This window comes from Microcaecilia unicolor, chromosome 5, assembly GCF_901765095.1.
Source record: "Microcaecilia unicolor chromosome 5, aMicUni1.1, whole genome shotgun sequence".
Classification (NCBI taxonomy): domain Eukaryota; kingdom Metazoa; phylum Chordata; class Amphibia; order Gymnophiona; family Siphonopidae; genus Microcaecilia; species Microcaecilia unicolor.
In genome coordinates, this window is record NC_044035.1 from 105,949,536 (window position 1) to 105,974,259 (window position 24,724).

The 24,724-nt window shown below is 42.4% G+C and overlaps 1 protein-coding gene across 1 annotated transcript; it reads right to left on the bottom strand.

Moving 5' to 3' along the window:
• Positions 1–892: 892 nt before the first annotated feature.
• Positions 893–19,606, bottom strand: SRGN (serglycin). Its single transcript, XM_030203153.1, has 3 exons — positions 19,461–19,606; positions 8,240–8,387; positions 893–1,090 (listed from the first exon to the last, which is right to left on the bottom strand). Exons 1-3 carry the CDS (start codon positions 19,549–19,551, stop codon positions 922–924), a joined length of 408 nt encoding a protein of 135 aa, XP_030059013.1. The 5' UTR covers positions 19,552–19,606; the 3' UTR covers positions 893–921.
• Between the last annotated feature and the right edge of the window lie 5,118 nt (positions 19,607–24,724).

The window sequence follows — 24,724 nt, forward strand, 5'->3', positions numbered from 1 at the left end:
GACTATGCCCCTTAATGAGTTGGTGTATACCCTCTATAAAAAGCAAGGTTACCACTGAAATTAATTATTTACAAGACAGGTTTTATTCCATTGCTTTTAGTCCTTATTTTGCTACGAGAAAGTCAAACTACAACTCCAGGTTGTGGACAAGGGGTAAAACCAGGAATGGATGGACCTCTCCTTAAAAATATATATAACAAGTCAGTAACCCTTATAGAGAGACACAGTCGATGTGGATATTCAGATCTGAAGTGGCATCAGGCAGGGCCACCGAGAGGGGAGGAGCAAGATTTCCCCAGGCCCGGCCTCCAAGGGGGGCCTGGTGCTGGCAATAGAAAAGTTGCTTTCTTCATGCTAACAGGCATGAGGCTGGATTGGTTTCCTGTTCTTGTGTGCCAGGTTATCACGTTATCATGTTAACTCTGCTCTGCTGGCCATGTCCCGCTTCCTATGTGAAATACTTCCTATTTCCGCATAGGCGGGAGTGGACACGTCAGAGGAATTACCGTTGGCCAGCAGAGCAGAGTTAATGCGATAACCCGGTACATAGGTGCAGGAGACAGACTGGAGTGAGCAGTAAGCTACTGCCAGATGGGGGGCCATGGGGGGAGGGAGTTGCCCTCAAGATTATTTGCCCCAAACCCGGCTTGGTTTTTTGGCGGTCGGTGGCCCTGGCACCAGGTACAGATCTGCAATAAGAAAAGAGGCAGGAAAGATTGTGAATTATGAACGATTCTTTAATGGAGTGTACTGTCTCTCTCTCTCTCTCTCACTCTCTCTTTCTACTTTGTAATTATTATTATTTTTTTGTCCTATGATGAGTCATGATGAGGGTTTTCAAAAAAGAAAAGAAAAAAACAGAATAAACCTTCATGGCAGAAATAAAGCTCTCTTTTTTATAGAACGACAGATTTTCCTTGTTCATTCAGATACACTTGCTACTTGGTTTAGTATGAAATCATTGTAATCGGCATCGTTGACCATTCCTGACCCAACTGCCGGCTCTGCTCCAGATGTGACCTCTATTCCAGAGCCTGATTCTTCTTCACTGAAGAGAGAGCTGTCAAGCTGTTCCTGATATTTTTTCAACCTGAAAGGTACAAGAAACATTCACGCTTCATACAGAGTTTATTTTCTCTTTATGTTTATGTGTTAAGACAGTGACTGGTCATTTCAAAATAAAAATGTCCTTTGCTATGTAAAAACTTGAACCCATTTTCAAGAGCTGTTATTGCAGTTACACCTCAGATTTTCCATTCACCAGTTTGACACCGAGGACAATTAGAGAGACATATCTATGACCTCCAGCTTCACCCATGCACATATGCAGAGAAGAAAAACCTAGTGGGAGGCCTAAGAGAAGTTAACAGAGAATCCTTATGACACATTTGTTATTGTGGGTGGTGGCTAAACTTGAGAACTGCCTTGTCTCTTATTGCAGAATCTTAAATGTGTAGCCTTTTCCTGGAATTAGTTTGTTGATAACAAATCAGAAAGGTCAGCTCAGGGTCTGAATGTGCTACATCTATACTCTACCACTCTGAGCAGTTGTACTCACCTCACTTTTGGTACTATCCCAAAATGTTCTAATTTCCTCAAGGAGTTAAATACAGTAAAGTTTTCAATTATCTGATGTAAATGGGACCGGCCCATTGTCGGATAAGTGAAAAGTCGGATAATATGGAAAGCAATGGTAACCTCGACTCAAAACAGTGCTGTTTTGCAGTAAAAGTAGGGCCCCAGGTTTGAAACGAATTGTCTCAGGTGCAAAACTTCCCTCTGTGCTATGCCGGAAAAACAGGAAAAGAAATCACGTGGTGATGTCACCGGGCAGGGCCACTGAGAGACAAAGTCAGGCCCGGGGCAAACAATCTTAAGGCCCCCCCCCCACCCTACACACAGACCACACAAGTCAAAAGTAAAAAATTTGATAATATTAAATGATGACCTGTCCTTACCTAGCTCAGCTACCTCCAAACTAGTGCTCCTGAGTCCTGCAGTGCAGTCTTACTCCTGTCTCCTGCACCCCCTCTTCCCCTCTCTTGGAGTCTGACAACTAGTGTGCAGCTCCTTTTTGCCCTGCACTTCCTACCCCAACCCATACTCCTCCTCTGGACTATCACTTTCCCCTCAGAGTTCAATCTGAAGTGGACTGGATATAAGATTGATGTGGGGGGGGGGGGGGGGGGGAAAGGAGCCAGTCTTCAGTATGATCAGGATCAGGAAATGGAAAATCATTATCTTACAGCAATTATGGTTTGTCTGTCTTCTGTGTCGTGTCCTGGCCGGGATTTGGAGTGACTTGGGAGACCACTGGATTATCGCCTGCAGCACAGCCCCGCACCACACCGCTACAGTCAGCCAGATATGGTGGATTGGAGCAGCTGAAGGAGCCAGGAAGTACCTCATGGTCACAGGGCCCGTCCTTGCGCCAGAGAGGCAGGAAGGAAGGAAGGAAGGATGACACCAGACGAGGAGGACCTGAAACAGCAGTGTTGCATTAGCACGGCACAAGAGGAAAGTTTCAGGAAACCAATGAATTGCAGGCAGACTTCTGCCTGGTTGGCCACCTTACACCAGCGAGGCGTCAAGCCATCACCACTGAAGTTTATCCGACATTGCTGCCTGGATGTCCAACCGCCACCTGAAACTGAACATGTCCAAGACCGAGCTCATCGTCTTTCCACCAAAACCCACTTCTCCTCTTCCTCCACTTTCTATTTCAGTTGATAACACCCTCATCCTCCCCGTCTCATCTGCCCGCAACCTCGGAGTCATCTTTGACTCCTCCCTCTCCTTCTCTGTGCATATCCAGCAGATGGCATAGCTGCATGTGGAAGACTCCTAAAAAATGCACACTGGACCCATCAATACTCACCAGAAACTATTAAAAAATTAATCAAATTCATTTTAACTCACAACTATTTCCACTTTAACAATGATATCTATCTACAAATAATGGGCACTGCAATGGGCACCAGGACAGCACCCCAATATGCCAACCTTTTTATGGCTGAGCTGGAAGAGACATTTCTGAATACATACCTCTAAAATACTACCGGTACATCGATGACATTTTTATGATTTGGACGGAGGAGGAAGAAACTCTGAAACAATTTTACTATTCCTTCAATACATACCATCCTACAATCAGATTCAAAATTGACTACTCCCCAGAAAAAGTCAATTTTTTGGACACCACGGTCTCAATCAGTGATGGCTGTATACAAACATCTATATACAAGAAACCCACAGACAGATGCAACTACCTCCACAACTCCAGCTTCCACCCTTCACATACAAAAAGATCCATTATTTACAGCCAAGATACCGCCAAGATACCACAAGATACCACCGTATCTGTTCGGACCCAGAGGATAGAGACAGACACCTTGAAACCCTGACTGCATCCTTCAAACAGAAAGGCTACAACCTCAAAATAATCTCCAAGAATATTGCCTCCTCCCTCAAAACACCCAGGGAAAATGTGCTACAGTACAAAGAAAAAAAAGCCACAGACAGAATTCCCCTTGTAGTGACATACAACCCAGAGCTGGAGAAACTGAGGAAAATCATAAGAGACCTACAGCCACTACTTCAGGAAGATGAATTACTGAAAGAGATATTCCCATCCCCACCAGTGCTGGCCTTCCGACAGCCACCAAATTTAAAACACAAGCTGATCAGAAGTAAACTTCCAACACAGACAGAAAAAGAAAAGGGCACATTTCCGTGTAACACAGCCAGCTACAAACTATGCCAAAACATTTCACAAGACCCCACAGTCATTCACAAAGGAAAAATATTCAACATAAAGTACTATTTTACATGCTCATCTTCCAATGTGGTATATATCATTCAGTGTAAAAAATGTAACGAAGGATGCTATATTGGAGAAACAGGCCAGATGCTTAAGACAAGATTCAATCTGCACAGACATCACATGAAAATAGCCGGTGCCAGTCAGGCCGCCACCCCTGTGGGCCAACACTTCACAAGACCAGAACACTGCACCAGTGATTTCACAGTAAGAATACTGAAAGGTAATTTTAAAACAATACAGGAACGTAAGACCTTTGAAATAAGAATGATTGAATATTTTGACACCCAACAAACAGGACTTAATAAGGATCTGGGTTTTCTAACTCATTATAAAACATAAAGCTGTATTTCTCTGTTTATTTCTCTGTTTATTACCCTCCTCTCACCTACCAACACCCATTCTGTTAGAATATCAATGAAATGCTTTGATGTCCCCATGCATACCCCCACCCTCCCACTCTGTCAGATTGTCAAAGCAATGCTTTGATGTTTCTCTCATATATATTATCTGCTACCACATTTGCTTATTTCCGATCTGAGGAAGAAGGGCAACCTTCGAAAGCTAATCAAGAAATGTATTAAGATATGTCCAATAAAAAAGGTATCATCTTATTTTCTTTTCCATGTTTTATTTTGTTTGATTTCTATTGATAACCTTTAAGAGTGGACTAACACGGTTACCACACCTCTAAACTTTAAATGGAAACTGGCGATTTTGTATTTCTGGCTTTGTACATTAAGGGTTTTGAAATTACTGAAGTCCTATTTATTTAGGAAATTTCTGATGGTCTAGTTCATCTTTTACACATGCTATTATTTACTTTCCCCCCAAATTCTGTACATGGCGCCTTAAGTTGTGCACGCTAATTTGGCCACACGGCCAAATTGCGCACACAACTTAATTGAGTAACAAGCCAATCAGTGCCAATAATTGGTACTTAACAACCAATTAACAACACTAATTGGCTTTAATTAAAATTTACACACACAACTTTCTAGGTGTATTCTATAATGCGGTGCACATAAATTTTAATGCGCACAGTTGAAAAGGGGGCATGGCCATGGGTATGGAATAGACAGGTTGTGGGCATTTCAAAAAACTATGTAGATTATTATAGAATACACCTGATATGTGCTTAACTTAGGAGCAGGTATTTAGGCCTGATTTTAGGTGGCCTGAATGGGTGCGCCTAAATTTTAGTCGCAAGAATGGTGTGTGAGCGTATTCTGTAAACTACGCCTAACTTTAGGTGTAGTTTGCTAAATCGCACTAACCACGTGGCTTTACAATGCTGATTTTAAAGGTGCTATATATAGAATTTTCTCCTTTTAAACTACTTTTTCTCATTATATTGTCAGGAATGCCTGTTTCCTTTTTTACTAAAATTTTTGTGATCCGCACTAAACCTTTTGGTAAGATGCAGAATAGAAGTTCCTCATTTTGTAAAGAAGGTGATATGATACACTCATGACTACAAATGGATCTTAGTGAAATTTAAATACTAGTCCTCCTTAGGGGCCCTTTTTCCTATAGTGCGTTTAACACATAACGTGCAAATCAGCATGTTTTAATGGCTATCACACAAGTGCTAAAACCCAGCAAGGCATGTGGTCTGCCAAATTCAATTCAATTTCAATTCAGTTCAATTCTTGTATACCGCTAATATCCCCTTTCCAGGGTTCAGTGAAGTTTATATTCTAGGTGAGACAAAAGCAGATAGTGTTAGTGTGAGGTATGAGAAACATTAGAGACCATTGGTGTAATGCATGAGACTAAGAACATTAAAGGAAAGGATAATGGATGATACTAGGAAGTAGAAGCCATGATGGATTATTATGAAGCAGTCCTTGGGAAGAAAAAGGTTTTTAGCCTCTTCCTGAAGTTGAGGTAGCTGTTTTCTGCTCTGATGGGAATAGGTAGAGAGTTTCATATTTTGACTCCAAGTACGGGGAATAGAGAGCTGAAAATCTTCTGATTTCGAATTGTCTTTTGAAATGGTGATGCTAGCATTAGTTGTTGTTGTTTCGGTCTGTTAGACTGGATCAGATAGAGCAGTTCAGAAGTGAAGCCCTATAAGATTTGAAAATCTAAACCAATATGGAATCCAATATGGAAGATAAAACACCAAGGCAGGCTTGCATTCACAGCGTTTTCATGAGAGACCTGACACAGCCATTTGCACTGGCGAAACATGGCCACGTCGGGCATTTTATGTTGGAATTCTGGGAGCTTTTAATCTACTAAAAAAGAATGTGTTTCTTACGACGTCTACCTTGTTGTTTTATCTTCTATATCACACAAGCGTGCCAACCGATATCAACCCCATATTCAGTTTGCAGATTGTATACACTAATTTGCACATTAAGGGGTAGATTCTTAAAAAAAAAAAAAGGGCCAAGAATATGGGCACTAAGTGCCAATTCTGCAATGGCAATTGCATGCAAAATTGCCAGTATAGAATAGGAGTAAGTCGGCATGCATGCGCCTAACTATTGGCTCGAGCACTTACGCCATGTCAATGGCTTGTGTAAATGCTGGTGCCTAAAGTTGGCAGTTGTGCACATAAGGCATAGTTTTCTGTAACTTATGTGAGCAGCTGCAAGATACATCTCTGATCTACCCATGTGAATGTCCCCTTTGCAATTGTGCGCTATAGCATTAAGGTGGTAAGGGGAGGGGATTCTATATATGGTGCTGAAAAAAAATCGGCTTAGTGCTATTCCATAAGCCTTGCCTAGAGTTAGGTGCGGTTTATGGGCATTACGAAACTTAAAATTCCTAAATCTATGTGCTGGGATTTACACCATGTTTTTGTTGGTGTAAATGGATGTGCGTAGTTTTAGGCACTGAAATATCAGCTAAGCTTATTCTATAATTGGTGCCTAAATCTAGGCGCCAATTATAGAATGCACTTAGTCAGCACTGATTTTAGCGCCAATTTTTTAGGCGCCATATATATAGAATTTCCCACTAAGTGTCTAGAATAGAGCCTAAGTGCAGTTATGGGTGTAACTAGAGATTACTGCCAATTAGCAACAATTAGTGCCACTTGACTATTATTGGTACTTAATACCAACTGGCACCTAATTTGTCAATTAAATTAGGTGCGCAACTGGCACTATTCTATAACTTGTATGCTCAAATTTGCAGGCTAGTCAGAAATTTGGGCGCCCAACTTTATGGACTCTGGGGCTAAGTGCTTGTTGTGTTAGGGGTCAGGAACTAAGGGTTGGGTGGAGAATAGGGTGGATAGCATACAGGAGTTAGCGTGGGGTACAGCCACGGTAATTGTGACCAGGTTCTGCATGTGCTAATGCACATGTCCATGCATTAATTGCACAGAACATGCTGGGCACCCCCCCCCCCCCCCCCCAACAATTAGCATGCAGCCTTTGCACCTAGTGCATACTGATTTTTGCTGTTAAGACGTGTTAAATGCAAAAAAGCCTAACACACTTTGGTAAAAGACCCCTTAGGTTTCAGGCCATCTCACCAACCAGTGGGCTATGTCACTGCTCCCAGAGGTGCCTCTCTTTTTCTCTCTGGCCATATGGAATAAGCAGAAATCCCCTCCGGTATAGAGTGATGCATAGCCATAAAGCAACTGGCTCAGTGCTCCTTTCTCTGCAGCTACCTCAAATGACTCCAGAGTAGACTGGCCCAGCGATTAATCCTAATTCACTAAGGGGTCCTTTTATTAAGCTGCAGTAAAAGGGGACCAGCGCTAGCGTCAGCGAGTGTTTTTGATGCGCGCTGAGGCCTCCTTTTACCACAGCGGGTAAATGACTGTCTCTTTAAAAAAAAAAGCACAGCCTGTTCAGGGGGGAGCACGTACTGCCAGGTAAACACCGGTGCTACAAAAACAGAAAATATTTTTGCAGCACCGGAAATGGCGCACGCTGGGGGTGGGAACTACCTCTGGCTGTTGTGGTAACCTGGCTGTAGTTCCTGTTTAGCGAGCAGTAAGTCCGCGGTGGGCTTACTGCCACTTAGTAAAAGTGCTCCTAATTGCATCTAATAATCAAGTTTAAGTATACAACACTGTTTATCTTCAGACTGGCAGAGGTTCAATAATCAAAACAAATATTTTATGGTCTCCAATTGCTTCCTACCTGGCTTCCAATGCTGTTGAGACTACATAGATGATATTGAATATCTATTTTGCAATCCCAATTATAATTGTATAGCTCTCTGGCACACCTTCACCAATATGTATTTACATATTTTACCATTTTGTTATTGTTATATACCATTTACATTATATTAAAACCAATAAAATATCTTGGAAAAAAACACTGTTTATCTTCATCCTTATTTGAGATAAATAAAAAAAATAATTAAAAAATGTACCCACAGTTTAAAAATGTCAACTGAAGATAAACTGCAGTATTAAAGACAAGAGTTTACTTTACTTACAGGTAAGGATTGGTTCCGGGAGCATGGAAGATGCTGGCTGTACTTGGAACATTCTCATGCAAGGGTCTTATGTTCTTAATGCAGTTTGCAGCTTTACTGTCAGGTGTGCATCGCACCCATTGGTATGTTGCCTTGGTCAGTGGAGCACCTGAGCAAATTATTCACAGACATTTATACATTTTCTGCACTATTTATTTATTTATTATTTTATTTATTTATCTATCACATTTATACTCCACATTTTCCCACATGTTTGCAGGCTCAATGTGGCTTATAATAAACCGAAAAGGCTATTGCCAGTCCAGCAGTTATACAAATACAATAGATTGTGGTAATCGGAGAGGATAGAAAGAACAAGGTATAAAGGGAAAAGGTTAACGGTAAGATAGTCCAAAATGATCCGTTTATATGCTGTTTTCAAGGTTTTTAGGTTTTATGTTGGATCTTGGGAGTAGGCTTTCTGAAATAGGCTGGTCTTGAGTAATTTCCTAAAGTTGAGATGGGTTTGAGTGGTTTTGACTGCTTTTGGTAATGCATTCCATAGTTGGGTGCCGATAAAGGAAAAGGAGAAAGCGTAGGTAGATTTATATTTGAGGCCATTACAGGTAGGATAATGGAGATTTAGGATGTGCTTGATGTATTCCTGGCTGGAAGATTGATCAGGGTATTCATGTATCCTGGGGCTTCTCCATAAAGAATTTTGTGGACTAGGGTGCAGATTTTGAAGTTAATTCGTTCCTTTATTGGGAGCCAGTGCAATTTCTCTCGAAGGGGCTTGGAACTTTCAGATTTGGATTTACCAAAGATTAGTCTTGCTGCTGTGTTTTGGGCAGTCTGACGTTTCTTTATCAGTTGTTTAGATTTTGCTCACACCTTTTTCAGTAGTAGCTCAAGGTGAGTTACATTCAGGTACACTGGGTATTTCCCTGTCCGGCTCACAATCTAAGGGTTTTTTTTCCTAAGCACACTAGCCTTTTATTATGCATGCTTGTTTCAAATGGACATTGATTATTCTGCTCCACCACAAAACTTCTAGGTGAATGAGAAAAGCTACAATATAGTTCATGTACTAAACATATTTCCATCACATAGGAGTAGATTCAGTAAATGGCCTTGAAAAAACAGTGCCAAAGAAAATCGGAGTGGAGTGCTATTCCATAAACAGTGCTCCGAGTTGCACACCATTTATAGACTAATGCTTAGAACCAATTCCCGTGCTGGACTTTCATTGTGAGGATTTACGCCAAGTAAAACCTGGTGTAAATCCTGGCTTGCAAGCTAGGCGAGGAAGTCCCGATTCAATACCACTGCTTGCATCTTGGGAGAATGCCCCTGACCCGCCCATGCCCCTTCCATGACCATGCCCCCCCCTTTTGAGTTGCACACCATGATATTTCTGCATGTGATTTTATAGAATAGAGTGCAATTGAGGACAATTGTGGAGGAGTGGCCTAGTGGTTAGGGTGGTGGACTTTGGTCCTGGGGAACTGAGTTCAATTCCCACTTCAGGCACAGGCAGCTCCTTGTGACTCTGGGCAAGTCACTTAACCCTCCATTGCCCCATGTAAGCCACATTGAGCTTGCCATGAGTGGGAAAGCGCAGGGTACAAATGTAATAAAAATAATTGATTGTAAGAGTTCAATTATTGGCATTAATTGGCTCATTAAACAATCAAGATGCGCACATCTCAGGACCGTGCACAAATTTTGATGCGCATCTTTGAGCTCCTTATACGAATCCAGGAGATATTATATCAAGAAAAACAGTGATTACAAAACAGTAATAGATCATATCAAAAATATGTACAAGAGGGAATATTATCCTATAACTTCATACTTCCAGAAAGAAACAGCCCCAGTAAAGTGCAAATTCCTGTATAAGGCATCCATGGGGACTGTTTGGACTAAAACGTTTCAGCGCTTTACGTGACTCATGTGCATGGGGATTGTCTCTTTCAGAAAGATATGGTTGCTGGTTTTTGTATTCTGACCATATGATCATATCTGTGCTTCAGTCAGAAACCAATGTGGTGTTCCGTTAGGACAGGAATAGAAAGTCACTATCTCAGATGATGTTTTTAATAAGATCAATGTAAAGGACTGTCTTCAGTTTTATTTTTCAGGCATTTTAGATGTCTGAAGATGGAAAGCTACAAGTGCAGTCATGTAATTTACATCACTTAACTATGTATCTTGGTATTCACACTATTGGTGCTATGGTGGTCTGCTGTAGTTTCCAGCCTTCTGTGCAGTGGGGAGGTTCCTTATCTCTTCAGGGGCATTTACTGACAGCACAGGACCATGTTTTAAAGTTCAGTGGAGGCTAGCTTTTGAGCCTTCAACCAGCAGAGAGTAGCAGGATCATCTGGATATTTGTCCTGAGAAGGAGGAGGAGGGCTGGGGAGAAGATGGGGGAGGGGTAAATACTAAACAACAACAAAAGTCTATAAAGTAAATGCTTTCAGGACACTGTTTTATGAGGAAGCAAACAAAGCAGATCAGTAGTAGATACAGACAAATCTTTACTGTAGAACTTCAAACCAATACAATGCCCGACACAGTCCGTGTCCTATTCAAAAGGGTATTAGTTTGTACCACATAGCCCCTGATGCAGCCCCTCTATGGGCGAAACACGGCCTGTGTCAGGCATTGTATTGGTTTGAAGTTCTGCTATAAAGATTTGTCTGTATCTACTACTAATCTGCTTTTTTTGCTTCCATGTTGGATTTTGCAGATCTGCTGCCCTGTTGCTTCTTGGGACAGTGTGTTATGACAAAAACTTACTGATACTCATAATATTGAGCACCCAAGAGCATAAAAACTGCTCTAAGATTCTGAATCTAGAGGATCAGTAATCTAGGGTGGTTCATGTCTTCTGGCTTCAAAAGGAGCAAGACAATACCTCTATAGGGGACCCGACCACTACATGAGTGATCTTATCATAGTAAAAAGGGAAATGCAAAGACATTAGACATTTGAAATTATAATGATCAGACACATCAAAAGAAACATAAAAACATTCAATAAAAGTCATAGGTTTCCCAACATACAGCTTGGCAGTTCTGCTGTCTCTCTGCCACATTTTTATCACTCTGTTCACACATTACCCCCTTCCCCATCACACCTAAGCTGTGGTTTGCCTGTATGTTCAGGTGAAGTCATCGTTTCCATTAAGCTACTCATGTTAAAGTGGCCAATGCAGTAAAGTGCACAAGGCTTTTCGTAGGGTTGCTTTTGTGCACAATTTTGTGGGTGCACAGATGCAGAAAAGGGGTTTGTGCAGAAACTAAGCCTGTACAAATCAGGGGCATAGCCAGACACCCAATTTTGGGTGGGCCTGAGCCCAAAGTGGGTTGGCATGACAAACCCAGCGCTTGGCATCTCTCCCTTCTTCCAAGGCAATTGGGAAATCACTTAGCTCCACTCTCTTGGCCCCCAAGTACCTTTAAATCCTTTAGGTCTTCACCAGTAGTGAGCAGCAGCTCAATCCCATGCCTGAGCAGGCTCCAAGTTTTCCCTCTGACGCAACTTCCTGGTTCCACGAACAGGAAGTTGCAACAGAGGGAAGCTCAGGCCGATGTGAGCAGGGCTGCTCACTGCCAGAAAAAGAACTAAAGGATTTAAAGGTACCGGGGGGAACAGGATTGGGGGAATGCCCACCAATCTCCTGTAGAGAGAAATGCTGGGGGTTTTCAGCTAGTGAGGCTTGGGGATCCCTGCCAATCATATTGTTGCTATGTCACTGCTGGGCCCACCTGTGGCTATGCCACTGGGCCGCTGAGAGACTGAGCTGGGCCCAGGGTAGGGCCGCTGCTGCCCTGCCCCCACGGACTGCTGCTGCTGCCTCCCAGGACCACCGAGTAGCCAGACTTTAAAAAGTGTGTGGGGGCGGAGCCCAAAGTGGGGCCCTCCTCCCTGACTGGCAGGGGTCCCCAAGCCCCGCCAGTAGAAGCCTTCCTCCAACACTGTTCTCTGCCACATTGCCTGGCCTATGGCTACTTTTCCCCTCATGTCTGCTTCTCCCCAGCCTCCAATGGGGGCCCGGTGTCGGAGTTTTCTCTCTCCTGCTCCTGTCAGGATGCGATCACACGGATCCTGTCAGGAGCAGGAGAGAGACAGACCCTGGCGCCGGGCCCTCCCCTCGAGGGAATCTTGCCCCCCCAACCCCTCTCAGCGGCCCTGCCACTGGCACAAAGTCTTACATTAGACATCAGTGTACAGTGTATTAAAATAAATGGTATTGAGGCTATTAGCCATTCTGCTCGGATGCCGAGAAGTGCACAGACGACGTAAAGGTTGAGCATAACACTGAGGCTTTAACACCAAGTTTGAGGGGTTGTGGAAAGGTTAACTAGCCCACCTTTTTTGTACTGCTTTTAACTCCTAACCCCTATTCACTTTACAGTACCCATGTCTGTTTTATCCCTTATCCCTTATTTGTCCTGTTTGTTCTGATTAGATTGTAAGTTCTGTTGAGCAGGGACTGTCTCTTCATGTTCAAGTGTACAGCACTGCGTATGTCTAGTAGCGCTATAGAAATAATAAGTAGTAGTAGTAGTAACTCATTCTTCTGCAGTAGTGTCTGCGAGGATTCATGCCTGTTTCTTCTTTTTTGCTGTAAGCATACAGGACCTGCAACTTTTTTTCATGCCCTCTATGAAGAACATGGATAATCTACCTTTATGCCAAAGCTTTGTGTTTTTTTTTCATAATTGTTTGGTTGTAAGCAGCCATGGTTTTTTTTTTTGTATTATGCTGGCAGATCTGAATAAAGACATGCTAAAAAAAAAAAAAAAAAGAACAGGGAGGTGTACTGCAAGAGTTGGATAGTGAGCACACAAATGGTTCTGTACTCAGGGTGGCTAGAACAGCATACAGGTCTGAGAGGAAAAAGTTGTATCGGCACACACGTCGGCACATGTGCTAGAATGCTATTCTTTGCATAAATATTGTCATTGATTTGAAAACAATCGACGAAATAACCAATTTTCACAAATCTCTGAAGACTTATCTCTTCAATAAGGCCTACAAAGAAAATCCATAGCCTCAATAAACCACTTCGCCAACCCAACCCAGTTAAGAATGTCTACCTTCTATACTCTCCCACCTAACTCTTTTCTTTTCCCTACTTAATCTTGTTACATCACTAACTGTAACTGATATCCTGGAATGACAATACCATTACAAAACTCTGTAAGCCACATTGAGCCTGCAAATAGGTGGGAAAATGTGGGATACAAATGCAATAATTAAATAAATAAAAATAAAATAAATAAATAAATTGTAAAAACTGTATGCACAGAATAGCATTGCAGCACATGCAGATATGTGCAAATACATGTTTTTCTACAGCACCAGCTACCCATGTGCGTATGCATCAGATGTGCTCTCCCAGGTTAGCATGCAAGTTCTGCCATGTCCTACTTGCATACAGTTTGTTTACTGCATCACTGAACACAAATTTGGTGTTATGCTTATATTAGGAAGCTGGTTGCTAAGCTATAAGCACACAAGATTACTGCATTGACCCCATTGTGTAGATCTGATGAAGTAAGTACACTTTCCAAAAACTGGTGTAAAAGCATATTAAGTTCTTTCAATAAAAATGCATCACCTTACATATTTTTTTGTTCCTCTTGTGTTCCATGCATTTATGCAGACAACATGTCAGTCACACACTGGGGCTCATTTTCAAAGCACTTAAAGTTCCACAGGTTACTATGGGGCTCATTTTCAAAAGAGAAACATGTCCATAAAGTGGCATAAATCTGCATTTGGACATTTTTCTCACAAAAACATCCAAACTGATATTTTCAAAACCAATTTTTAGATGTTTTTCTATGAAGTCCATCAGAAGTGCATTCAAATCACAGGGGGGGGGGGGGGGGGGGGGTGGGGGGGTGAGTCAGAGGCCTGCTAAGGGCGTTCTTACTTGGACTTTTTTTTTTTCTTATAACGGAACAAAATAAAAATATCAGGGCTATAAGTTGGACACTTTGGTCTAGACCTGTTTTATTAACAAATAAGCCACAAAAAAGTGCCCAGAATGACCAGATGACCACTGGAAGGAATCAGGGATGACCTCCTCTTACTCCACCAGTGGTCAATAACCCCCTCCCACCCCCCAAAAAATATGATTAAAACCATTACTTACCAGCCACTATGCCGGCCTCAGATGTTATACTCAGGTCCATTAGAGCAGCATTGAGGTTCCTGGAGTAATCTAGTAGTAGTGAGTGCAGTGCACTGCAGAAAGGTGGACTCAGGCCCATACCTTCCCCTACCTGTTTACACTTGTGTTATAAACTGTGAGACCCCCAAAATTCAGCAGAAACCCACTGCACCCACATATAGGTGCCCCCTTCACACATAGGGGTTATTGTAGTAGTGTACAGTTGGGGTAGAGGGTTTTGGGTGGATTTGGGGTAGAGGGTTTTGGGTGGGTTTTGGGGGGATCAACAGACAAGATAAGGTAGCAACAGTGAGATGTGTACCTGGGAGCATTTATTTGAAGTCCACTGCAGTCTCCCCTAGGGTGCCCCTTTGCTCTCCTGGGATGTCTGTGTGGCCAGTCTACTAAGAATGCTGGCTCCTCCTACATCCCAAAGGCTTGATTTTGTTTGTTTTTCACTTGGCTCATTTTTTTTTCGAAAATGGACCACAAAGATAAACGCACAGAGCACAAAAACATCTAGCAAATAGCCATTTTTGAAAGAAAATAGCCATTTTCTGTTTTGAAAATGGCTATATTCCACACTTGAATTATAGACATTTGTAGCAAAATATCCAAAGTTGGACTTAGATGTCATATTAAAAATGCCCCTCCATGTAACTTTGTAAGTCTAAGTGCTTTGAAAATACAGCCCTGTTTGTACTGGACTGAAATATTTTCCCGCTTCCTTTTTATTTCCACTTTTCTGCTCTCCAACACTAACTTGCTATTTCTCCCTTTTTTGGTTCCCTCTTTCTTTGTGCAGTATTTCTCTAGCATCTTTCCTTTCCCCATTCACTGTCTCTCTTCATCTTGTTCGTATATAACCATCTCTGGGAAAAGGTGACTATCCAGCTTATAATCGAACGAGAATAACGCCCAAGTTCCGACCTAAATCGGGAGATGGGCGTTCTTCTCACAAAAACAAATAAAGCGGCATAATCGAAAGCCGAACTTTGGACGCTTTCAACTGCACTCCGTCGCGGATGCGGACAAAGTTGACGGGGGAGTGTCGGAGGCGTGGTGAAGGCGGAACTGGGGCGTGGTTATCACCCGAACAGAGATGGGCGCCCTTCGCCGATAATGGATGCGTTTGTAGCTAGAATTTAGGGCACTTTTCCTGGACCCTGTTTTTTGACGAATAAGGCCCCAAAAAGTGCCCTAAATGACCAGATGACCCCCAGAGGGAGTCGGGGATGACCTCCCCTGACTCCCCCAGTGGTCACTAACCCCCTCCCACCACAACAAATGATGTTTCACAACTTTTTACTTTCACCCTCAAATGTCATATCCTCCTCCCAAGCAGCAGTATGCAGGTCCCTGGAGCAGTTGTTAGGGGGTGCAGTGGACGTCAGGCAGGTGGACCCAGGCCCATCCCCCCCCCGTACCTGTTACAATTGTGCTGCTTAATGCTACTAGTCGTCCAACCCCCCCAAACCCACTGTACCCACATGTAGGTGCCCCCCTTCACCTCTTAGGGCTATAGTAATGGTGTAGACTTGTGGGCAGTGGGTTTTGAGGGGGATTTGGGGGGCTCAACACCCAAGGGAAGGGTGATATGCACCTGGGAGCTCTTTTACCTTTTTTTTTGTTTTTGTAAAAGTGCCCCCTAGGGTGCCCGGTTGGTGTCCTGGCATGTGAGGGGGACCAGTGCACTATGAATCCTGGCCCCTCCCACGAACAAATGCCTTGCATTTATTCGTTTTTGAGCTGGGCGATTTCATTTTCCATTATCGGTGAAAAGCAAAAACGCCCAGCTCACACCTTGGCGAATAAAACATGGGCGTCTATTTTTTTTAAAAAATACGGTACACTCCGCCCCTTCACGGACCCGTTCTCGGAGATTAACGCCCATGGAGATAGGCGTTTCTGGTCGATTATGCCCCTCTATGGGGCTTATTTTCAAAGCACTTAGCCTTCCAAAGTTCCATAGAAACCTATGGAAGTTTGGAAGGCTAAGTGCTTTGAAAATACACCTCTAAAGTCTCCAGAAACAAAAGATGAGGTTTTCAATGAACTCTGTTAGAGCAAACAATTTGTAATACAACAGTTCAAACTCCATCCTTTTATGTGAAAAAATAAAAAAGTTGCAGAAATTCAAACATGTAACTTTTACAGACTGCTTATGGACCAATGACGAGAAAAATCTGCCAATTTCAACATTTTGGATCTGCTACTTTAGTCCCATTTCTTCAGAGATGGTCACATATTCTCATTATCCCCCTAATTCTACATGTGGCACTCAAAATTGCACATGCAAATTTGGGTATGTGCTAATTTGCGAACATAATTTAATTGAAAACAAGCCAATAATTGGGCACTAACAATTACTGTTACTAAGTGACGCAAATTTGAATTTATGCATGTTTGTAGTTGGTATTCTATAAAGATGTACATATAAATTTTATGCATGGATCCAAAAAAGGAGTATGGGCGGGTCAGGGGCGGTTCTAGAATTTGCTCACAGTGTTATAAAATAAGGCAGATCTGTGCCAAATTAAGCACCTAAAATTGGGCGCAGATCTCTGCTATTATATAAATGATACCCAACTTTCAGTGCCATTTATAGAATTTAACCCTGTGTGTACATGTCTTTCCCCACAATCTATTTTCCATCTCCTCACTTAGAGAAGGGCGATGAAAATGATAAAGGAGATGGGATGACTTCCCTATGAGGAAAGGCTAAAGCGGCTAGGGCTCTTCAGCTTGGAGAAAAGGCGGCTGAGGGGAGATATGATAGAGGTCTATAAAATAATGAGTGGAGTTCAACGGGTAGATGTGAAGCATCTGTTCACGCTTTCGAAAAATACTAGGACTAGGGGGCATGCGATGAAGCTACAATGTAGTAAATTTAAAACGAATTGGAGAAAATGTTTCTTCACTCAACGTGTAATTAAACTCTGGAATTCGTTGCCAGAGAATGTGGTAAAGGCGGTTAGCTTAGCGAAGTTTAAAAAAGGTTTGGACGGCTTCCTAAAGAAAAAGTCCATACACCGTTATTAAATGGACTATTTCTGGGATAAGCAGTGTAAAACATTTTGTACATTTTTGGGATCTTGCCAGGTATCTGTGACCTGGATTGGCCACTGTTGGAATGGGCTCGATGGACCTTTGGTCTTTCCCAATATGGCAATACTTATGTACTTATGTATCATTTTCTTTTATCCGGCCCATTCCTTTGCCCAAAATGTCTCGCTGCCCCAACTTTCCCAATCTCTTTCTCTCTCCTTCTCCTTTTTTTGTTCTGTTTCTTGTTCTTTTTCCACATATCTGACATCCCTCCTGCTCTCTCTTCATAACTCGTCTGTCTTCTTGTCTGTTCCTAATTTGCCTATCTTCCCCTTTAGATTTTCTCCCTCTATTCTCTCTCTTTTCAGCATCCCTTTTCCACACTTCTCATTCTTCCCTCCCAGGGCTGGCATTAGGGGGTGGCAAACAGGGCAACTGCTCTAGGTCCCCATACTACAGGGGTCCCAAACCATCCTTTCTGGCTTCAGACTGTCTCCCTCTTCTCTTTATGTTCATCCTTTTGAGTGCCTCATGTTATTTGTCTCTCATCCCAGGCTTATCTGTACACAAGCAATAAAAGACAGCTCTACTCCTTTTTAACAGTGCTGCCTTTATCCATAGCACTGGTCACTCTTTAGTAGGTAGGTCTATATAGCTATAAGCATTTCATATAGATGTGAGAAGTGATTTCTGAGAACTGCCCTAGGTAGTCACATGTAGTCATCATCATGATTCAACATTTCCTTTCTAACTGCCTCAGACCACTGTATTGCAATTTCTGAAAAACTCAGGGCTATCTGTTGTTACTATCAGTTCATTTATTACACCAGCATGATGCATAGTTTGTGGCTTCTCTATAACTGTGCAGCTTGTTAAGGTTAACATTTATACATATGAACTTGCGTCAATGTTTTCAATAAACTAGATTTCTTGGTTGCCAAAGACATACCCCTTAATTATATATATATATATATATATATATATATATATATATATATAGCACTCAAAACTGCATGCATGAATTTGGTCAGGTGCCCAATTTGTGCATGCAATTTAATTACTTAATGAGCTAATTAGCACCAATCATTAGGCGCTAACAATTTATCAGTGCTACTTGGCCATAATTGGAATTTACATGTCCATCTTTATAGTCACTATTCTATAAACATGTGTGTGTGTGAATTTTTCCATGTGGATATAAAAAGGGGGTGTGACCATGGGAGGGCCAGGAGTGTTTCTAGGATTTGTGAGCAGTGTTATAGAATTTCGTGGGATCCGCACCTAATTCAGGAGTGGGGATTAACACCAGGGTTCAGTTGGTGTAATCCTCATCCCAGCACTAAGCACTATTCTCTAAATCGTACCCAACCTGGAGTGCCATTTATAGATTAGTGCTTAATGCACATTTTTATCGGCACCCAAATGTGGCCATTTACAGAATTGAGGCCATAGTTTCTACATCCTCTGGGAGTCTGTTCAGCCCCTTTAATCTCTGAAATTTCGCAGCAATTTCCATTTCTATTTGAACTGTTTTACACGTGTGCTCAAGGGTGGGCCATATAGTTCTCTTTTTTGTTTTGACACTTCCTTCAAGAAGACCCTCAATATTGACATATGAGATATGCCAGTGGAAAGATTGTTTTAAAGCATCAGTTTTCTTTGTCTGCAGATGGATAGGAATCAACCTGTGAAACAACAAGTTTATGTTTCCTTCTCTCATGAACAGTCTATTTTGATCTGATATTTTCTTCAGACAAGATAATAATCGCAATGTTTTATTAGACAGGCATCATATGTATTAACCCCCTTCAAGGTAAACTTATTTTATATTTTTGTTCATGTTCTTTCTGTAATCCTTTTTTGATCATTTGCATAGAAGAGATAGCAAACTGAATAAATGAAAAGAAATATAAACTTTAACTAGAGTTCTTTGAGGAAACACTTGCTGCATAACATATCGTTGACACATGATTATAGAAGAAAAACTATTCAGAGTTTTACCTTGTGCTGAGTTTCCAAGCAAGAGGATTAGGGTAAAAGCCAGGAAAACCCTCTTCTTAAAACAGGGAAGATTCTCTCGTGTGACCTGCATTCCTGTTCTGTCTTTCTCTGCCTCTTTACAATGGTAAAATAAAGCAGAGTAAACAGGTCAACTTGAAGCAAAAGGTTTCCAAAACCTCAAGGCCCGTCCCACATTCTGCGTCATGACTTCCTGAAACAAATTACGAGTTGCACCCGCAGTGAAACAGTCTCATGCAATAATAACAACAACAATAATAATATGCTTCCATCTGAAAACTGCTTCTTCATCGGTTTCTGCATCTGACACTGATGTGCAGATTAAAGGATGGGCGTCTTGAATTTAGCACCTCTGTATGGGTTGCCAGCATGCCAGAACAGTTCACTCACCGGCGTCTTGCTTATGCACTGAAAACACAATTTTGCTGTTTAAAGTGTTGCTGGAGGACGTCTTGAAATTCTTTACAAATGATAACGTTTCTTCCTTGGATCAAGCAGCCAGTGGAATTCATTGACAGATGTTTAGTTTTTGGGAGAAACCTGACATTTTTATCATGACAATTAACTCAGAGAACAGGAAAGCAGCATATTAAAGGAAAAGATAACCAAGCATTAAACAAACAAACATAAAAAAAAACACTTCTTACTGAGGGTCTACAACGTGCTACTGGAAAATCATTGCACAAGGCTCTTGTTAGGCCACACTTCAGAGCATGGTCGTATAGCAGAACACTGGGGGGGGGGGGGGGGGGGGGGGGGGGAAGGTGTCATCAAATGAACCAAAAAGGGTGGAGGAAATACAGCATCTTGTTAAAGTACTTATCTGATGCAACGGTCGGAAGCAAATAGAAAAAGCAGTCTTGTTTTAACTGGTACATAAAAGATGATACCATTATCTAAAAAGATGCTTTCTGCTGATTAGCAAGGCTGAGCAATTTCATGCTTCATACAAACACAGATACAAGGCAGATTTGCTTTTTTTTGCAGACGATACAAAGGTCTGTAACAGGGAGAGAAATAGAGAAACATCTAAAGAAGTTTGAGAAGTAGTCAGGAATGTGGCAGCTAAGAAGTGATACAAAAAAAAGCGGACAGTCATTTGGGTGCAGAAATCTGAAGAAGGACTAGACAGTGGAGTGTGAGATCAGTGGGGAGGCCAGAGCTGATTTCTTTCAGGGAGCCTCCAGATTAACACTTCTGAGTTCTAGGCTTAAGGGTCTGAGCTGTACTATGCATACCCTTACCAATAAATAATGCCTTCTAGTGCACCTGAAAATGGATTTCTAAGTAGTCTTAACAGCTTCATGCATCATGGGTTCATTTTCCAATGCTAAACAGCAAGCACACTTATGGAAACAGTTCAGTCATAGTTATAGATGAGTCAAGAGCTTATATCCTATAATTTAAGAACATAAGAAAAGAAGTGTTGCCATACGGGGAAAGACCGAGGGTCCATCAAGCCCAGTAGCCTGTTTGCAACAGTGGGCAATCCAGGTCACATCTGTCAAGACCCCACAACAGTAAAACAGATTTTATGGTGATGATCCTAGAAATATGCAGTGGATTTTCCCAAGTCCATCCTAATAATGGCTTACAGACTTTTCTTTTAGGAAATTATCCAAACCTTTTTTAAACACTGCTAAACTAAATGCTTTTACCAGGATCTCTGGCAATGAATTCCAGAGTTTAATTACGTGTTGAGTGAAGACATATTTTCTCTAGTTTGTTTTAAATGTACTACTTAGTAGCTTCATTGTATGCCCCCTAGTCCTAGTATTTTTGAAAAGAGTTAACAAACAATTCAGTCCACTCAGTATTTTATAGTCCTCTATCATATCTCTCCTCAGCCATCTCTTCTCCAAGCTGAAGAGCCCTGGCCACTTTAGCCATTCCTCATAGGGAAATGTCCCATTCCTTTGATCATTTTTGTCACCTTTCTCTGTACCTTTTCTAATTCCGCTCATCTTTTTTTGAGATGCGGTGACCAGAATTGCACAATATTCGAGGTGTGGTCGCACGGTCGTACCATGGAGTGATACAAAGGCATTATAACATTCTTATTTTTATTTTCCATTCATTTCCTAATAATTCTTAACATTCTATTTGCTTTTTTAGCTGCAGCTGCACAGTAAGCAGAGGGTTTCAATGACGTTCCCATTTATAAAAATGTTAAAAAGCAGTGGTCCCAGTACAGACCACTGTGGAACCCCACTATCTACCCTTCTCCATTGTGAATACTGACCATTTAGCCCTACTCTTTGTTTTCTATCTTTTAACCAATTTTTAATCCACAATAGGACTTTACCTCCTTTCCCATGTCTCTCTAATTTCCTCAGGAGTCTTTCATGAGGTACTTTGTCAAATGCCTTTTGAAAATCCAGATATCCAATATTGACTGGCTCACCTTTAAGCACATGTCTATTCACACATTCAAAGAAATGCAGATTGGTGAGACAAGATTTCCCTTGACTAAATCCATGTTGGCTTTCAGGCTTATTTTCGAAAGAGAAGGACGTCCATCTTTTGACACAAATTGCAAGATGGGCGTCCTTCTCCCAGGGTCGCCCAAATCGACATAATCGAAAGCCGATTTTGGACGTCCCCAACTGCTTTCCATTGTGGGATGACCAAAGTTCCTGGGGGCATGTCAGAGGCATAGAAAAGGCGGGACTTGGGCGTGCCTAACACATGGGCGTCCTCGATCCATAATCAAAAAAAGAAGGGCGTCCCTGATGAGCACTTGGATGACTTTACTTGGTCCTTTTTTGTTACGACCAAGCCACGAAAATGATGGAGGAAATCGGGGATGACTTCCCCTTACTCATCCAGTGGTCACTAACTCCCTCCCACCCTCAAAAAAATTCTTTAAAAATATTTTTTGCCAGCCTCTATGCCAGCCTGAAATGTCATACTCAGGTCCATCGCAGCAGTATGCAGGTCCCTGGAGCAGTTTTAGTGGGTGCAATGCACTTCAGACAGGCGGACCCAGGCCCATCCCCCCTACCTGTTACACTTATGGTGGTAAATGTGAGCCCTCCAAAACCCACTGTACCCACATCTAGGTGCCCCCTTCACCCATAAGGGCTATGGTAGTGGTGTACAGTTGTGGGTAGTGGGTTTTAGGGGGGGGGGTTGGGGTGCTCAGCACACACAGTAAGGAAGCTATGCACCTAGGAGCAATTTCTGAAGTCCACTGCAGTGCCCCCTAGGGTGCCCGGTTGGTGTCCTGGCATGTGAGGGGGACCAGTGCATTACGAATGCTGGCTCCTCCCATGACCAAAGGGCTTGGATTTGGTCATTTCTGAGATGGGCATCCTCAGTTTCCTTTATCGCCGAAAATCAGAAACGACCAAGTCTAAGGATGACCATCTCTAAGGTCGACCTAAATTTCCAGATTTGAGTGTCCCCGATCGTATTATTGAAACAAAAGATCAACGTCCATCTTGTTTCGATAATACGGGTTTCCCTGCCCCTTCACGGGGACGTCCTGCGAGGAAGTCCTCAGAAAAACTTGGGCGTCCCCTTCGATTATGCCTCTCTGTCTCATTAATCCAAGCTTATGTATATGCTCTGTAATTTTGTTCTTTATAATAGCCTCTACTATTTTGCCTGGCACCAACATCAGGCTTACCGGTCTATAATTTCCAGGATGACCTCTCGAACCCTTTTTAAAAAATTGGCATTACATTGGCCACCCTCCAATCTACTGGTACCATGCTTGATTTTAAAGATAAATTACATATTGCTAACAATAGCACTGCATGTTCATTTTTCAGTTCTATCAGTACTCTGGGATGTCTACCATCCAGTCCAGGTGATTTGCTACTCTTCAGTTTGTTAAATTGACCCATTACATCTTCCAGTTTTACAGAGATGTCTTTCAGTTTCCCTGACTTATCAGCATTGAATACTATTTCTGTCACTGGTATCTCTCCCACATCTTCTTCAGTGAAGACTGAAGCAAAGAATTACATAGTAACATAGTAGATGACGGCAGAAAAAGACCTGCACGGTCCATCCAGTCTGCCCAACAATATAAATTCATATGTGCTACTTTTTATTTGTACCTGTCCTCTTCAGGGCACAGATCGTATAAGTCTGGCCACAGAGCCGGTCCTAGGGTTTCTGGCGCCCTCCTGCAGCCTATTAGTCGGCACCCCTACCCATCCAGGGGTGGGATCACTATGGCTCCGCCCCTACAGTAGTCACACCCCTTTTACCAGCCATAGCATCATTGAAAATATTACACCAGTATAGAAAAAAAATAACTTGTGTTTTTTTTGTTTTCATTATAAATAATTTCTGTAAGCTTACAGCTCCATTATACTCTAAATGACAACAAACCAAATTAGCATACAGACCATGAATTATGAGAACAGACAGTCTTGCCAATTCTGAAAAACAATGTGTTAGCAAAATCTCAGAATCTAACAAACAGACCCCTATTCAGACACTTGGTGTTGCACTCACACATGCAGAACAGAGATAGCCCCTCTTCAAATTCTTCAAAAATTAACCTGAAATCCTAAGAAGTTAGACTCTGCATGCAGCACAATACCAGAAAAACAGAAAGAAACACATTGCTATACATTGCAAAATAAGATAGCAGATGTAGCAGATGTAAATTCTCAAAGTGGACATATTCCAAACACTAAAATGAAAATAAAATGATTTTTTTCTACCTTTGTTGTCTGGTGACTTCAGGGCTGTGCCAAGGGTCTGTGGCGCCCCCCCCCCAGATGATCAGTTGGCGCCCCCCCACAGATGAACAGTTGCGTGCCCCCCCCCCCCGTGAAGTTGATCGCTGCCCTCCCGCTCCCTGGGCAATGTCCCAACTGCCCGCCCTCTTCCCCCCCCCAGATCCCTTTTAAATTTACCTCCGGCAGAGAACGAAGGTGCAGCGCAGCGTCAGTGAAGGAAGCGGCGCTCCAGATGTCTCTAGTCTTCCCTTCGCTCTATGTCCCGCCTTCTTCTGACATCATTTCCTTGACGTCAGAAGAAGGCGGAACACTGAGCGAAGGGAAGACTAGTAGAGATGTCGGGAGCGCTGCCTCCTTCACTGACGCTGCGCCTTCGTTCACTGCCAGAGGTAAATTTAAAAGGGATCTTGTTGGGGGGGGAGAAGAGGGCAGGCAGTTGGGACATGGGAGAGGGTGAGGTAAGTATGGCGCGGCGGGGCGCCCCCCAGAGGACGGCGCCCTCCTGCCGTGCTTACCTTGCTTACCGTGTTGGCACGGCCCTGTCTG